This window comes from Malaclemys terrapin, chromosome 11 (assembly GCF_027887155.1).
Source record: "Malaclemys terrapin pileata isolate rMalTer1 chromosome 11, rMalTer1.hap1, whole genome shotgun sequence".
Classification (NCBI taxonomy): Eukaryota; Metazoa; Chordata; order Testudines; family Emydidae; genus Malaclemys; species Malaclemys terrapin.
The window spans coordinates 1,320,395-1,338,402 of record NC_071515.1 but is presented as its reverse complement, the minus strand read 5'-3'; the positions used below and the strand labels follow the sequence as shown (position 1 = coordinate 1,338,402).

At 40.5% G+C, this 18,008-nt stretch overlaps 1 protein-coding gene across 13 annotated transcripts in view; it reads left to right on the top strand.

Annotated features, from left to right (window-relative positions):
- The window catches only part of ADARB1 (adenosine deaminase RNA specific B1), a 251,304-nt gene extending 233,497 nt beyond the window's left edge, over positions 1–17,807 (top strand). For all 13 annotated transcript variants that reach the window (XM_054043498.1, XM_054043496.1, XM_054043493.1 and 10 more), the window contains 2 exons: positions 9,024–9,202; positions 12,032–17,807. In XM_054043498.1, coding sequence (XP_053899473.1) covers positions 9,024–9,202; positions 12,032–12,208 — 356 coding nt within the window. In that variant the 3' untranslated portion in view covers positions 12,209–17,807. The remainder of the gene's footprint in view (positions 1–9,023; positions 9,203–12,031) is intronic.
- The last annotated feature ends 201 nt before the right edge of the window (positions 17,808–18,008 follow it).

Here is an 18,008-nt window from a genome sequence, read left to right as displayed (position 1 = left end):
CTTGGAGACCATAAGCAAGGGGAATTCTGTTCGGTTCCAGTCTATTCCCACTACCTCCCTCCTTTTCCAAAGACTCTACTCACAAGAGGGTGTTCAGAAAAGAAGTAGACTCCCTTCTACAACTGGAGGAGGGACGTGCCCTTTGAGTTCAGGGGCAGGGATTTTATTTCCATTACTTTCTCATCCCAGAGACGAAAGGTGATTGGCAGCCCATCCCAGACCTTCGACATCTCAACACCTTCATCTGCCATTTCAAGTTCAGGATGGTGACTCTAGCCTCCCTAATCCCCTCAAGCAATCCTCAGAACTGGTTCACAGATGTCTGCCTGCAAGATGCATATATCCATGTATCAATCCATCCAGCCCATAGAGAATACCTCAGATTCCTGGTGGAAATATCTCACTACCAGTACAAGTTCCTACCCTTAGGTCTTTGTACAGGACACTGGGTATTCACCAAGTGCTTGGAAATTTTGGCAGTTCAACCAAAGAAACACAGAATCCAGGTCTATCCTTACCTTGACGACTGGCTGATTCGAGGAAGATCACCCCAACAAGTGACTGACTCCATTTAATTAATTCTAAAGCTCTCTACCTCACAGAACCTCAAAGTCAACAGAGAAAAATCCATACTGACTCTGACTCAGAGCACAGCATTCCTAGGAGCACTGTGAAACTGCAGGACAGCGAGAGCTACCTGTCACAGGAGAGATTCCAAACAATAGTAGATCTTATCAGCAACTTCAAGCTCACCTAAGAACATCAGTGAAAACATTCATCAGACTTTTAGGACACATGGCCTATGCACCTATGTGGTGCCATTTGCTAGGCTTCATCTATGCTTCATGTGAAGGTGGTTGAAATCAGTGTATCCACTCAGCAGACACTGCATGGACATGATGGTCACAGTCCTGTAAGAAGTCCTCTTCTCATTAAAGTGGTGGAAAGACTCTCATCAGGTGTGCAACAGAGTACCTGTTCTTTGCACTTCTACCTAGCAAGACACTGATGACTCTACTCAGATACAGAAGCTCATCTAGATAGATTGTCTTAAATTCAGAGCCTGTGGTTGTCTCAAGAAGCCTCCATATAAATGTCCTGTTGCTCAGAGCTGTCTGTCTGGTATGCCAAGCATTGCTGCCTCTCTTCTGGGTTCCACAATACAGGTGCTGACAGACAGCACCACATCTGTGCATCATGTTAACTGACCAGATCATCCCCACTCTATCAGGAAGCCATGCAGCTCTGGAATTGGTGCATTTAAAGCAGCAGCTTTAAAGATTTTTGCATGAGGAACTTGCAAACCTTAGCACCTGACCCAGAACTGAAGACTTTTTAATTTGATAGACTCTAGTAGACAAGCCCAGTTATAGTTTAGGTGTATGTTTTTGAAAGATTCACAGGGTTATAATAAATAATGGAGATATCCCATCTCCTAGAACTGGAAGGGACCTTGAAAGGTCATTGAGTCCAGCCCCCTGCCTTCACTAGCAGGACCAAGTACTGATTTTGCCCCAGATCCCCAAGTGGCCCCCTTGAGGATTGAACTCACAATGCTGGGTTGAGCAGGCCAATGCTCAAACCACTGAGCTATCTCTCCCCCCCTCCAATGGGAATCACATGGTGGAAATGAGCTTTGAAAATGCTGACAGAACAGGGTGGATTGTTTTAAAGCTAAGTGACCTGAACCACCGATTTAAATCAGCAAGCAGGAAACCTTGATTTAAATCATACATTTTAATCTTGTATTGCATTTATATTGTTACATTATTTTCCTAAAGTAAGGTTGATTCTCATTGATTGGTGTAAATTGGTACTACTTTTTGCTAACCAGGAGACTACATTTTATATAGATAGATAGATATGTAAACATTTATTTAAGCACCTATGTAGCTTAACATGCATTCACTCAGATTCTTATTTGTTACAGTTTTATTATGTTAGAAAATGGTGAATGACAGACGCACGTCTTATTTACTAGATGATTTTTACTAGTGATTTGTGTCAAGCTGCATTTGGATGGAAATTGGAATTCAGTTAAAATGTCCAAAACCACCATTTTAAAACTGATTATTAGTTAAATAAAACTAATAAATAAACTTACTTTTTTAGTAAACATGTTTTGCATTTAAAACTAACTAATTTATTAAACAGAAGAAGTAGTATCTGTAATTAGTTAATTGAACTGATTATGTCCGGTCACCGTTTCCTTCAAGGTTTTAAAACCAGTAGAACTCATCCCCTCACACCTCATTTTTGTTCATAATTTGGAAATTGTTTTCTCAACTTTGAATGAACTAGTTATTGAACTGAACTGGCTGAGTAAACTGAAATGCAGACAATATTATCTCTGTACCTGCAGAAGAGGCTAGTCAAAAGCTGGGTTAGCATTTAACAAACTCTGGTTTCAGGTGCTTAGCTAGAGATTTCTGCCATTTCAGTGGTTTGACTTTCTTTAAAACTTTGGCAGCAACATGTAAGGCTTGAATATTATTTTATTTCCTTAAAATAAATGATTTCACTAGATTATAATGCGTTTAGATCTTAATTTAGGTGGTCATAATTTCAAATTTAATTTTAAATAGGTTAATTTTCTTTAAAATAGCACATTAATGTAAATAAAAATATTATTTAAATAAAAATCCAATTTTTAATATTTTTTAAAAAGAATCATTGATTTGTATCCAACATGAGACAGGAGATAATGGATACATCTGAAAGGTAATTTATAATCAAATTTGTGACCTATATAAAAGTTGCTGGGCCTAATCCTGGTCTCTCCAAAGTCAGCGGAAGCAGGGACCTTGTTTGGGGGACCTTTTATAATGTGTGCAAGCTAAATTAACAGTACTAAGTAGTTCCTATGCATAGTTGTCTACACACTCTTTGCAGCATAAGAAAGAGTAGGCCTTCTCTGTTGATATGTATATGGAAGATATGTTATATAACTGCTAGTATCTGTTATGCTCCTGAAGCATATTACAGTAGCTATTTCGAAGTTGTCATGTTCAGTGTGTGCCCCCAAGTTGCAATCTTACATGGGGAAATGGAGGGAGTGCAAAGTCCTTTACCCACAGGAAGTTTGAGCAGATTTTTGCTCAGGTTTTGCTCTGAGTAGTTCTGCCACCTGTGTCAGCCAGCTCCGAGAGCAGGGGACCCTGAAGCTCTGAGCCTCCATGGGGGGTGGGAGCCCCAGCTACCTAGTGGCTCCCCATTTTGTCATGGATACTTTTAGTAAAAATCAGGGACAGATCACGGGCTTCCATTAATTTTTCTGTATTACCTGTGACCTGTCCATGACTTTTACTAAAAATATCTGTGACAAGTTGCTGACATCTGCTGGGAGAGAAATACAGCAGTACACAGACAATCCAGGAAGTTTTTGGAGGGTATTGTGGCAACTTCCTGGTGCAAGTGCTGAAGGAACCAACTAGGGACAGAGATCTTCTTGACCTGCTGCTCACAAACAGGGAAGAATTGGCAGGGGAAGTAGGAGTGGGTGGCACCTGGACAGCAGTGACCATGAGATGGTTGAGTTCAGGATCCTGACACAAGGAAGAAAGGAGAGCAGCAGAATATGGACCCTGGACCTCAGAAAAGCAGACTTTGACTCCCTCGGAGAACTGATGGGCAGGATCCCCTGGGAGGCTAATATGAGGGGGAAAGGAGTCCAGGAGAGCTGCCTGTATTTTAAAGAAGCCTTATTGAGGGCGCAGGAACAAACCATCCAAATGTGCAGAAAGAATAGTAAATATGGCAGGCGACCAGTTTGGCTTAACAGAGAAATCTTCGATGGGCTTAAACAACCAAAAAAGGAAGCTTACAAGAAGTGGAAACTTGGACAGATGACTAGGGAGGAGTATAAAAATATTGCTCAAGCATGCCAGGGTATAATCAGGAAGGCCAAAGCACAATTGGAGTTGCAGCTAACAAGGCATGTGAAGGGTAACAAAAAGGGTTTCTACAGGTGTTAGCAACAAGAAGAAGGTCAAGGAAAGTGTGGGACCCTTTCTGAATGAGGGAGGCAACCTAGTGACAGAGGATGTGGAAAAAGCTGAATGCTTTTTTTGCCTCGGTCTTCACAGACAAGGTCAGCTCCCAGATTGCTGCCCTGGGCAGCACAGTATGAGAGGAGGTGAGCAGCCCTCAGTGGTGAACGAACAGGTTAAGGACTATTTAGAAAAACTGGACATGCACAAGTCCATGGGGCTGGATCTAATGAACCTGAGGATGCTAAGGGAGTTGGCTGATGTGATTGCAGAGCCATTGGCCATTATCTTTGAAAACTCGTCGTTATTGGGGGAGGTCCCGGATGATTGGGAAAAGGCAAATATAGTGTCCATCTTTTAAAAAGGGAAGAAGGAGAATCCGGGGAACTACAAACCATTCAGCCTCACCTTAGTCCCTGGAAAAATCATGCAGCAGGTCCTCAAGGAATTCATTTTGAAGCACTTGGAGGAGAGAATGATAATCAGGAACAGTCAACATGGATTCACCAAGGGCAAGTCATGCCTGACCAACCTGTTTGCCTTCTATGATAAGATAACTAACTCTGTGTATATGGGGAAAGTGGTGGACGTGATATATCTTGACTTTAGCAAAGCTTTTGATACAGTCTCCCACGGTATTCTTGTCAGCAAGTTTAAAAAAGTATGGATTGGATGAATGGACTATAAGGTGGATAGAAAGTTGGCTAGATCATTGGGCTCAACGGGTAGTGATCAACAGCTCGATGTCTAGGTGGCAGCTGGTATCAAGCGGAGTGCCCCAGGGGTCGGTTCTGGGGCCAGTTTTGTTCAACATCTTCATTAATGATCTGGATGATGGGATGGATTGCACCCTCAGCAAGTTCATGGATGACACTAAGCTGGGGGGAGAAGTAGATATTCTGGAGGGTAGGGATAGGGTCCAAGTGACCTAGACAAATTGGAGGATTGGGCCAAAAGAAATCTGATGAGGTTCAAAAAGGACAAGTGAAGAGTCCTGCACTTAGTACGGAAGAATCCCATGCAGTGCTACAGGCTGGAGACCGACTGGCTAAGCATCAGTTCTGCAAAAAAGGACCTGGGGATTACAGTTGACAAGAAACTGGATATGAGTCAACAGTGTGCACTTGTTGCCAAGAAGGCTAATGGCATATTGGGCTGCATTAGTAGGAACATTGCCAGCAGATCGAGGGATGTGATTATTCCCCTCTATTCGGCACTGGTGAGGCCACATCTGAAGTATTACGTCCAGTTTCGGGCCCCCCACTACAGAAAGGATGTGGACAAATTGGAGAGCATCCAGTGGAGGGCAACAAAAATCATTAGGGGGCTGGGGCACATGACTTTTGAGGAGAGGCTGAGGGAACTGGGCTTATTTAGTCTGCAGAAGAGAAGAGTGAGGGGGGACTTGATAGCTGCTTTCAACTACCTGAAGGGGGGTTCCAAAGAGGATTCAGCTGGACTGTTCTCAGTGGTGGCAGATGACAGAACAAGAAGCAGTGGTCTCAAGTTGCAGTGGGGGAGGTCTAAGTTACATCATGAGGAATTACATTATTAATATTAGGAAACACTATTTCACTAGGAGGGTGGCGAAGCACTGGAATGGGTTACCTAGGGAGGTGGTGGAATCTCCATTTTTAGAGGTTTTTAAGGCCCAGGTTGACAAAGCCCTGGCTGGGGTGATTTAGTTGGGGTTTGTCCTGCTTTGAGTAGGTGATTGGACTAGATGACCTCCTGAGGTCTCTTCCAATTCTAATCTTCTATGATTCTAAGATCTTAGCCTTAATCATGAATGACCATGAGTGGTCTGGATCTCAGTTTTAAGTCTCATTTCAAGACCGGTAACTCTATCCCATGAAGCAGTGATTCTGAAAAAGATTAGGGGGATTGTGGTGGATAATCAGCTGATCATGAGCTCCCAGTGCAACGCTGTGGCCAAAAGGACTAATTCAAAACTTGGATGCATAAACAGGGGATCTCAAGTGGGAGAAGAAATGTTATTTCACCTCTGTATGGCACACGTGTAGTTGCTGCTGGAATGCTGTCTCCAGTATTGGTGTCCACAATACAAGAAGATTGTTGATAAATTGGAGAGGGTCCAATTTATCAACAGGAGAACCACAAGAATGATTAAAGGATTAGAAAACAAGCTGTCTTCTTTGAGTAGTGTTCTTGTGGGTGCACCTGTGCCTTTGATTGGGGATTTTTGGTAACATTGCCCATGTGGCCCATACATGTGCCCCATACATGTGCCCCACACATCCTTGTGCCCCACACCAAGGCTATATGGGATTGTGTGGGTGAACCACTCTTTGTTCCTTCTTAAACACTTTGGGCCTGAGACAGAGTTTACCTATGTCTATTCTCTGTAGTATTCAGCAATTAGTTACTTAGCATATAATTAGATACCTTTTTAGTGTTTTTAGTTGTAGGAACATTTGTTTCCCCCCCCCCCTTTTTTTCCTTTGCCTTAAAAAAAATATTCATAGATATAGTTAGATAGTGGTTAAGATTTTTCCCTTCATAGGGGTCAGTTTTTGTTTATTTACACGAGAATGCTGGGCTCCCTGGGATTCAAAAAGTGCCTCTCCTGACATGAGGCTATTCCATTCCTAGTGTCTCTGCTGTAGGGTGACCAGATAGGAAGTGTAAAAAATCGGGACAGGGGGGTGAGGGGTAATAGGTGCCTATATAAGAAAAAGCCCCCAAAATCAGTGTTGTCCCTATAAAATCGGGACATCTGGTCACCCTACTCTGCTGATTGGGTGATACTCATATCCCCAGTAAGTGCAAGACTTGCATGTCCTTCAAGGGTAGAGCCAGAAAAAATAGGGAGATCAAATTTAAACTCCTCATGATGGAGAAAGCTTTATGATCAGCTTTGGATCCATGGGTGAAGGCCCCTCCCTCCCCCCACATATGTAGACCCCCGAGTACCGCTAGTGCCCTGTCAACATCAAGATCTCAGTCACTGGAGGCTGCAAGACATATAGGTGGTACTGCACCACCAAGTACATCTACAGTACCACAGACCTCAGTCTCAATATCTGGCTCTAAGAAGAGGTGAGGAATAAATCTTCAAGAAAATATCAATCACCAATACACAAGCAGACTATGGAGACCTAAGATCCCAAGAGGAGTTGCACACAGGCTCCAAGTGATGCTGGCGCTGCAAATGCAAAGTGGACTCAGTCATCTTAGAGACACTCGGTACCTTGCTTGGGTATCCATACCCAAAGTGGCAGAGACACAGTTGAGAAAAGTTCTGAGTCCATCCCTGAACAACACTCCATATCTATAACCAGAAAGTCAGTGGTACCAAAGACTGCTCGGCTACCCGTGGTACCAGTGGAATTGGAGCTGACTCACTCCCATGCCAACCAACTGCATCACAACTGAAGACATCCTCCACAGGTCCACACTCAACCCAATATTTGATACCATCAGTACCACAAGAATTTAGGTATCCTAAAGGCCTGATGGTATCATCAGAGCCAGAATCTCCTCTGTTAACAAGTGCTGGGGGTTAGCAGCATCAAGATTCTCTCACCCCTCTGGCTCCTAGAGTACCATACCCACCCTCATTTACTTTGCAAGTGGAACAGCTATCTGCCTCCCCCCACCCTTGTAGTATGTGGAAGAGGACACCTCAGACTCTCACATATTGGTTCAGAGATCCTCTGTCTATTCTAAGATTCATCTCTCACCCACAGAGATGCTACTCAGAGAAGGAGGAGAGGATACTCACCTTGTGCAGTAGCTGGAGTGCTCTGAGATGTGTCCTGCTGTGGGTGATCTGCTACCCACCCTCCTCCTCTGCTGCTTCGGTGTCTCCCTTTTGGGACTTGGCAGAGGAGAAGGAACTGAGGGCAGTTCGCCCACACAGCCCCATATCACCTCGGTGTGGGGCACAAGGACGTCTAGGATGTATGCGTGGGCTGAAGAGGCATTGCTGTGATCAAAGGCGCATGGCACAGGCACACCTGAGGTGGAGCACTCACAGGGACACACATCTTGAATAACTTCAGTTACTGCACAAGGTGAGTAACCTCTCTTTATAGACTCAAAGAACTCAAGGTATTTAGCTCAACAAAAATAAGGTTAAGGCGTGATTTGATTACAGTCTATAAATACCTACATTGGGAACAAATATTTAATAATGGGCTCTTCGGCCTAGCAGAGAATGGTCTAACATGATACAATGGCTGGAAGTTAAAGCTAGACAAATTCAAACTGGAAATAAGGCGTACATTTTTAACAGTGAGAGTACTTAACCATTGGAACAATTTCCCAAGGGTTGTGGTGGATTCTCCATGACTGACAATATTTAAATCAAGACGGGATGTTTTATTATGAGCTCTGCTCTAGGAATTACTGTGGGGAAGTTCTCTGGCCTGTGCTATACAGCAGGTCAGACTAGATGATCATAGTGGTCTCCTCTGGCCTTGGAATCTATGAATCTCTGATAGCTGCAACAGCACTGTATTCCTAGCACCAGGAGTGGGAATTGATTAAGGACATTAATTCTACTTAATAATATTCAGACACATACAGTACAGGGTTCTAGTGAGACTTTGTGGAACCTGGGCATTCCTCTATTCAGCTACTGAATAGGCCCAAATCTGCTTAGTTTATGAGCTAAACTAAGATCAACCCAAGGTATATTGCATACTGTGATGCTCCAGTATTACTGTTTGATGTGATCTTGTTACAGATCTTTCTATAATCTCTTTAACTTCCCTACTATCACCAATACAAGCATGCATGGATTTTCAGATTTCTGATAAAGCAGACATGCAAAACTGAGCGTGATAGCAGGAGATGACATTTTAGCTGCACATTCCCCATAAATAGTAATGGGATGGGCGTGGCTAAATCCTGAAGTAGCTGTTGAAAATCATGGAGGTATTTTAGAACCACTGCTGTAAGAATGCCCAACAATATGATCTGTATAGCACTATCCAATCACTCCTTCATCTATAAACAACTGAGCAGGAATTTTCACATTTTCATTTTTGTGTCCCTCTTCCCTTTCAGGTATTAGCAATGCAGAAGCCCGCCAACCAGGAAAAGCACCTAATTTCAGTGTAAACTGGACAGTAGGAGACACTGGTCTTGAAGTTATTAATGCCACAACTGGCAAGGATGAGATGGGTCGTGCATCTCGGCTTTGTAAGCACGCTTTGTACAGTCGCTGGATGCGAATTCATGCAAAGGTATATGTCCAAAGATTGGAGTATTTTTTTACTGTTGGGTTTCAATTTTGCTCAATCTCATAACCACCTTTCTAATAAAAGCTTGTGATGTGCTGCCTTGTTATATGCTGGTTAGTAATTGGGTAAAAATGGGGAAGAGAGATGTCTTTGTTCCACATTTTCTTTACTATGATAATTTCTAGTGTAAATGTATGTGAAGATCTAATTACCTGCCTCTAGAACAAGTAAAGTAAAAATGTTGACTCCTTTGAGCTTTGCTTATAATTTTAATGTACTGGACAAGATAGACTCTTTTAGGAGCTCTTCTGGAGCCCAGCACACAGAATACGAAGGTTCCTGTTTGAGAACATGTGGGTAAAAGCCTAGCCCCATTGAAGTCAAAGGTAGTGGCTTAAGGGGGCCAGGTTTTTTTCCCTTGGCCTTCCCCAGAAGGTGCAGGTAAAGGTCAAAGAATTGCTTTTTGAAAGTTTGGATTTCTTTTCCTCATGATAGTTGATACTTTATAAAAATGGAAAGGTACAAGCAGTAGACCATGGTCCTTAGGGTTCTCCCAGTCCTCTCTTCAAAGCATCTGTATTGATAGAAGCAAATAGCACCTTGAGCCAGTCATTTCAGCAGAATCAGTATTCCTACAACAGTCCTTTGGAGTCTATCATTTCTTATTGTAGTGTGGCAAGGCACTGAAATACTGCAATGTAGACAGCTGGGTGCTGAGATTGTAGCATAAGCTTGTCATTCACTTTCACCCCATGCCGTTTTCTTAGTCCTTTGTCACTGTTCCGAGATCCTTCTCACAAGAATATGTGGAAGGAAGACATTTCTGTCTTTTTAAGGGCAGTAGAGCAGGCAGGATTGTGGGGAAAAAACAAGCCTTATTCAGAAAAATAATAACCCCTTTGGTTTAAATGTTTTTCTTCCTCCCCTGCCCAACTTTGTTAACGTGTCACTCTGAAATATTTTCATGAACAGATATGAATGGGTGGGGTCACAAGTGATGGCTTGACAAAGTGGTGCTGCCTAGTGGGTGGAATCCATTATGACTTGGTGTTGGTGAGAGAGGATTGGGAGGAGTTGTGAAACATTATGAGGTACTAGTTCACTAGAATCTAGAAACTTCTGGAGAGTAGGCAGCATTCCTAATAACATGCATTGGGCCAGCTCATCTTAGTTTTCAGTCTTTATGGGGCTGAATTAGCTAGGTGGCTGTTTCTCAGTCCTACTGTAGTAAATGTGAAAGCTCTAAATGTCAATACTGCAAAGGGCTGATTAGTCTTTAGAGGTCAGCAGACATAAGTACATTAATTTAACTGGTTGATGCTGAGGGAAGTGGTAGGAAACAAGCAATTGAATAAACTAAAGTAATGAAAACAGATAATTTCTTCCAAAGTGAAAGGTAACCATTGCCGAATGTGTAAAATAGCAAGATAGAAAGGATTTGTGCTTATCTCAAAGAATGCAAAAAATATTTTTCTCTGGATTCTTCAAGATTAAATGTGCCATTGAAGGAAACTATGTTGAAATAGAAAAGCAAAACATTGATGAGTTTACCGATTGTGCAAGTGAGAAATTTGATGCTATCATCACCATCTAACCATATTCTCACTGATAATTTAAATCTACGTTCCAGTCTTTCCAGCAGCTTTTTAACATAAGCCTTGTTCAACAGTAATCTCTGTCCTTCTGTGACATCCCAAAGTAGACCAGTCAGTGATTATGCTATACAGCAACTGATAAAAATGCAGATTTGGACTTGATAAGAAAGTTGCAACCTTCTTTTATGCTAACAACTTCACCTTCAGTGTAACCGAAAATGAACAATTTAAGAAACGGTTAAAGCACTTCACCCTGGATGTTCTCTTTTAGACAGATCCACTTCTGCATGCTGCAAGTGAAAACACAGGAAAAATTAAAGGGAAAACAAAAAGAATTACATTGACTTTAATGAAAGATGGGATAGTTGGCTGAACATGAGAAACAAACTGATAGCTTCAAGGCTCAGTTCAGGAGAAAATGCTTTCCTATCCACGCTTAATGGTATTGATTCTACATCTAGGGAAAAATGCAGAATGATGTGTCCAAATTGCGGAAGATATCATCCTGTAGCACAGAAAAGAGTTGCTGTTGCCTCACAGAACAAAAATAAAATGAAAAAGATGGGAGACTTTCTGGGGTCCAGTTATCCCCAATATCTGACACACGAGTTTTCAAAGCACCATTTGCATTGGTGTTTCTACATTCTGCAGGAGCAGAACCACGGGCTTTGGGGCGCTTCTGTTCAGTATTTCGCTTATTAATCTATCCTGTAGAGCCGCTTCAGCTGGTCCTGCTTTCATGCACCCCCCTTTCATGGGGCAGGGAGGGTGACAGGAGGTTACACATAGGCCTTCCACCCATGCTGCACAGGGGGTGTGTATCTCCTGCTTAAGGCCCTGGAATACTGCTTCCCTCCCCCAGCCCTGCTGTCAGGGGAGCCTTTGCAACCACAAAGGTGGGTGGGAACTGTCTCATGAAGAGTAGAAGGGTGGGTTTCAAAGAGAATTCCAGCCAGTTGCTATCAAGCAATATGATGATGGTTTCAATTTGACCTTCAAGGTGCTTATGGAAATGAGTAGATCCTCAGGGATCCCACTGGACCAATAGTTTTGCTATGAGCTGTGAAATGATACGTAGTTGGATACAAATCAACAGTAATGTTCTATCCAAAAAGGGTAGAATACAGTGTTTGTCGTTCTTGCAAATTGCTGCACTCATTCTCTCGTTTTCCTTGATTCTGGTTCCTGGAATGGCTTTGTGTAATAGTTTGTTTTCTTTCTTTTTCTATTTGTGCAGCTTTCCTCTAGCCTGCGCTCAAAGATCCTCAAACCGAACCTGTACCATGACACTAAGCAGGTGGCCACTAAGTATCAAACTGCCAAAGAGTGTTTGTTTAAAGCGTTCCTGAAGGCAGGGCTTGGAGCCTGGGTGGAGAAACCAATAGAGCAGGATCAGTTTTCTCTCACTGTCTAATCCATGGACTGCACATCACTTTGGAACAATTCTGGAAATCCTGGCGTCCGGCATCATTTTCTGGCATCAGCTGTCAAAGCATCTTTTTGACACTTTGAAACTAACTAGCAAATCGATGTTATGTTTTGCTCAAATATTGGAAGTCAATGATAAGTTGCTACAATAATTCTATATTTTGTTATAAAAATAATTTTGATTTACTTCTCTAGAAAATCCTCTTACTGTAGAAAAAAATTCAGTAAGGCTGTCTTTAACAGGACCAGATGACTCATATTTTTCTGGGTTAGAAATAATTCCCTTTTTTAATGCAATATAAGCAAGTGCATGAAAACATGTAGATTGCATTAGGTTTTACACTGCATTTTTTTAGCCTGTAGCTTAATTTAATCAAAAGAAGCTACAAAGTTAATTTCTGCTCTTCTGTTAGCGTGGTTTGTTTTTGTTTTGTTTGTTTGTTTTTTGTTTAATTGCAGAGCATATAGGTGACAAAGTCAGAATGGATTTTGGACAGCTAGCTTTTCCCTTCTTCCTTGCTCTTTAAAACCAGCTGCTGAAAACTTCATGTCTTTGATGTACGTATTTATTAGTCTGTGACCTGGTTTTTAACATACCGCTTTTTATTCTGTTTTTTAAAATACATTTACATGCATTGTGAAGTCATCATTTTTTACCACTGGAAACTGGAAACAAAAAATAAGTATTTGTAAGTTAAGAAATTTAGTCTATAGTGTACAAAACCTGTTTAGAAGTAGGCAATTTGTATATCCCAGGAACTCATGCAAACACCACCATAACATTAACAGTAATGTGGCAACTTCAAAAAAACAGTTGTTCATTTTGGGGAAATAATTCTGATTTGCCAAAAATAACCCATTCATAGAATGTTAATTACAGTTTTTCTCAAAGAAATGAGAGGCCTAGTAAGGATGAAAGAATTGTTAAACTTCTTTTTTGTGGTCTTCAAAGACTTAACAACTGGACTGTTGTGTCCCCTGAAGATTGTATTGCCTGTAGCTTCACATACATGATGATCTATAAAAGTCTTAGTTCTAAGTTTTGTTTGCTCTAGTATATATTTAGAATGGTATTTTATTTATAAAAGCTCTTTTCTGTTAAAATTTTCACATATGCTAGATGTAAAAATGAAAAATAGCAGGGAAAATACTGCCAGGTCTGTTAAGTCAGTGGGTGCATAGACAGCACGTTTAGAACAATTTGTAAGCGAAATGAAAGTCTGACGATGGATTGGAGAAATCCCTTTTTCTCAGCATAGCAGGTATAATTCTCTAATTCCATCCAATATGTCTAAGTACATGATGTGACCTGTGTATCAAATATATTGCGTGGACAAATTCTGAAAAACACCTCAAAGTATTTTTAAGTCCTATTTTTTTAAAAAATTAATTTATAATAGCAGTAACTACCTCAGCACCGGGCATTTCCTGGAGAGTAGTGGCTCCATGGATGTTGTGGAAAGTGATACAAAAACTCTTTCCATCCAGTAATCAATACGCTGGAAATGCCCTGTCCTGCAATCATTATTGCTCAATTATGAATCAAAGTGAAAAAAATTATCAAGACTAAAAGTTGCCTGAATATTGTACTAAACCTCCTAATTAGAGTCTGAGTAGCAATACATGAATGTGTAAAATAAACTCTGGTAGGGGAAAAACATTCAGAATGTGTGAAGGCAAGTAATGTACATGCTCTTTCAAAATACAAGATTTACATTGTGTCTGTCTTTGCAAATGTCTTTGGCCCTCAACCTGCAAACACTTTTGCAATTCCTTAAAGTTAAGCACAAGTAGACCCATGGAACTGCTCATGTGCTCAAAATTAAACGTGTGCATAAATTTGCAGGATTGAAGCCAAAATGTGGAGAACTGCAAATTAGAGCAATTTGTGAACATTCTAGCTGGTCTCACCATGTGGATTTTCTTGGAATTAGTCTAACTATTAAATGAAATCTCTGTTTTTAAGGGACTCTGTCTATTGATGATTTACTTTGCCATCTTAATCTATTTTTACCAATCTTTTTAAATTTCTCATTCAGAAGTTGAGCTCTCTTCAGATTTTATTTTGAAGTTCAGGCAGTTATTAGATGAGATTATTTTTTTATTGATGAAGTCCTGAATGTGAGTAATATATTTAAGTATTATTGTAGGCATAAATTTTAAGACATTCAAATTTACTATGAATATATGGAAACTATAAGTGAGAGTTCCAGGTAGAATTCTTTTTGATAAAAGAGCATTATTTGATTGATATGAGGAATGAGTTCTCATTCATTATAGTTCTAGGGTTTTCAAAATGCTTTCCAGGATCATGTGCAACCCATATCAGTCATCGAGGAGCCAATGGCTTTCCGCACACCTGCTTATTCATTTTTGTTCAGTAATATGTGAAAATCAGAAGTTGTAGGGGAAAAAAGTGTTCCTGTAAAAGATTTCTTTGAGATTGTTATATTCAGCTAAATTCTGCCATGTCCCTTTTTTGTCATTCTGTGCCCCTTTATATTCTTGGCCTTTGTATTCTTTGTAATACTCCTATATTCTTTACAGATCACCATCATCAAGCATGGATGGCTTTTTATGCATTTAATTTTAAATGATTGCAGAGGATAAAGGCAACATGGCTGCCAACAGCTGTTGAAATTTGGGGTTGACCTTTCTCTATCAAGCATTTAGCTTGCCATTTATTTTGAGAGGTTGGATGGTCTTTTTGAATATCTTCATTGTGCGATTTAGTATGTAATGGTGGTGGTGGCTAATCTTAGCAAGGATTTGTTATGCTATCCTGGGAATTCTTGGGGTTTTTTAAGTTGATATAAGTGTATATCTCAGGTTCGTCACAAAATTTAAATGAGTAACAACTTTAAAGTTAATAAATACTTGAAGAAATATAATTTAAGATGTTTTTCCAAATTACATTCTAGCTACAATAAAAGATAATAGGTTAGTAACATAGAACACTGTAAATGTAGGGATTTTTTAAAAAAATATATTCTGTAGGGGTGTGGAAAGGAACTAGGACCTGGAAGTGAAACTTGAAGCATTTGGTTATGTCCATGCTCAGGATTTAATACCCAGAGAACATGTCCTGTCACTTGCTGATGATGAATCATACTAATCAGAGTTCTTTAAGTTAAAAACTGTCTTCACATTAATATGCTAGCTCTTTCCCATCCCCCCACAAAGCTCCCAACCCTTTAGTGTAGTTAGTGATAAAAATTATGATAGTTAAATAGTGTGCAACTTAGACATGTACAACAATGGGCTCCCTGCACAGGTGACAGTTTTAGTATCTTCCTCATTCTAGATAGTACAAACACACTATTATAGGGTAGAAACTAATTAATGGGGGGGAACCCTCAGAGTAGCAGCAGATCTTTATATGGTGCCATCATTAAAACCTAAAACAACTCATGACTGAAATTTCAGGCACCTCAGAGCTGCATCACTGGTGTTTTGTTTTACCAATATGCATCTCTGATTTTAAATATTTTATCCACCTAAAAATAAAAACAATCTTTCAACTGGATACCTTGTATGTACAAATTATAATACTTCCTGCTGGTGAGGGGGTAAAATTATTAGTTGTAGGCTGCTGATCCCAGCTAACACAGTGTTGTGCACTCAATTTGCATGTCTGTAATGAAAGAGTCAAGGTGACATCATGAAAACTGTTTTCTTTCCCATCTCTCCCAAAGACAAATTATTTTTCACAGGGAGAAAGACTTGAGTCTTGGGACATTTTGAGTTGAGGTTGCCACATAACTGAAGTGGAACTTTCTTTCTTATTTTTTTTAAATAACACGCTAAAGGTTCTCCATACATTGAAAATTATCTTTTTGCCTTTTGCCAAAGCAAGCTTTCTCACTCCGAGGGGACAATTTCAAATCTTTGCATTTTTATCATAATAGAGTGTCTGTTATGAAAATCATCCTGAAGTTTTTTGAATGGGAAGGTGAGCTGTGATTCAGATATGTGATGGGAAACAAAATGTTTATAGTTATTTAAAACATAAAAGTGAGCCCACAGAAATAAAATGTATACAAAATGTATAAAATATATTATCCTGTCTCCGAATTGCTGTGTGGTTTTTGGTTTTGGTTTTTTAAAGGCAGGCAGCCTTATAAAATAACATATCAGCTGAACTGAAAGTTTTTTGGTGCAATTTACGGTAATACTTGGGTACAGTCCCAATCAGATATAGACTGGACATGATGAAAACTGCTGCATAAGAGTGTGGTATGGTTTTTATTTATTTATTTATATGCATATTAAGAATATCATAGAATCATAGAAGATTAGGGTTGGAAGAGACTTCAGGAGGTCATTTAGTCCAACCCCCTGCTCAAAGCAGGACCAACCCCAACTAAATCATCCCAGCCAGGGCTTTGTCAATTTGGGCCTTAAAAACCTCTAAGGAAGGAGATTCCACCACCTCCCCAGATAACCCATTCCAGTGCTTCACCACCCTCCTAGTGAAATAGTGTTTCCTAATATCCAACCTAGATCTCCTCCACTGCAACTTGAGACCATTGCTCCTTGTTCTGTCATCTGCCACCACTGAGAACAGCCGAGCTCCACCCTCTTTGGACCCCCCATTCAGGTAGTTGAAGGCTGCTATCAAATCCCCCCTCACTCTTCTCTTCTGCAGACTAAATATCCCTAGTTCCCTCAGCTTCTCCTCATAAGTCATGTGCCCCAGCCCCCTAATCATTTTTGTTGGCCTCTGCTGGACTCTCTCCAGTTTGTCCACATCCTTTCTGTAGTGGGGGGCCCGAAACTGGACGCAATACTCCTCACCAGTGCTGAATAGAGGGGATTAATCACTTCCCTCCATCTGCTGGCAACTATATAGATATATACACACACTAATGCAGCCCAATATGACATTAGCCTTCTTGGCAACAAGGGCACACTGCTGACTCAAATCCAGCTTCTCGTCCACTGTAATCTCCAGGTCCTTTTCTGCAGAACTGCCGCATAGCCAGTCGATCCCCAGTCTGTAGCAGTGCATGGGATTCCCATTGAGTCCAGGATTTCATCCTATACATTTAAATATTGTTGACTTTAATAATGAAGCAAAACAAAATCATTTAAATAAATATCAAAAGTAACACGGATTTTGAAATCCCTGTACTGACAATTTTGTACTCTTGCTGCTAATCATGCCAACAGTATAGCAGAAGGCCTTTGTGGGGGTAATGCTTTGTTTTTGTTTTCTTTAGTGAAACTATAAAACAGATATAAGAAATGTAATTTATGTACATAATAATCTAATCCATTTGGAGACAGCAGTTGTGACATTTTAAAGAATTTTTATCTTTGAGTGACAGAGTCTGTAGTCTAGGAAGCCCAAAATGTCATCACGTTGCTTTTTAAAATGTTTTCAATATTATCATGCACAGACCAGTTTAGTTGCAGTCAGCAGATACATGGTTAGAAGATTAAAATACAATGTAAATAAATTGCTCTACATTGTTCGCATGAAGAAGTTACTCTTGCCCTATTTCTGACTCTGTGATGTGGTGAAGACAACACACCTGCCTTTACTAACTGATAAAGGGATATTAAAAGAGCACTGGCAAATACTTTTATGACAATGTTTATTTTTGGTTGTCCTCTCCATCCTTCCTAATCCCTCCTTAGAATATTCACCTTAGCAGTGTCTCTAGAAATGTTATTTTCCTTGGGGCACAAACACTCCCCACTCCACCCCGTACTGCTACTGAAGCACACTCCACTGATTATCCTAACTAATTACTATGCTTTGCATACTACCTTGCTTCGTT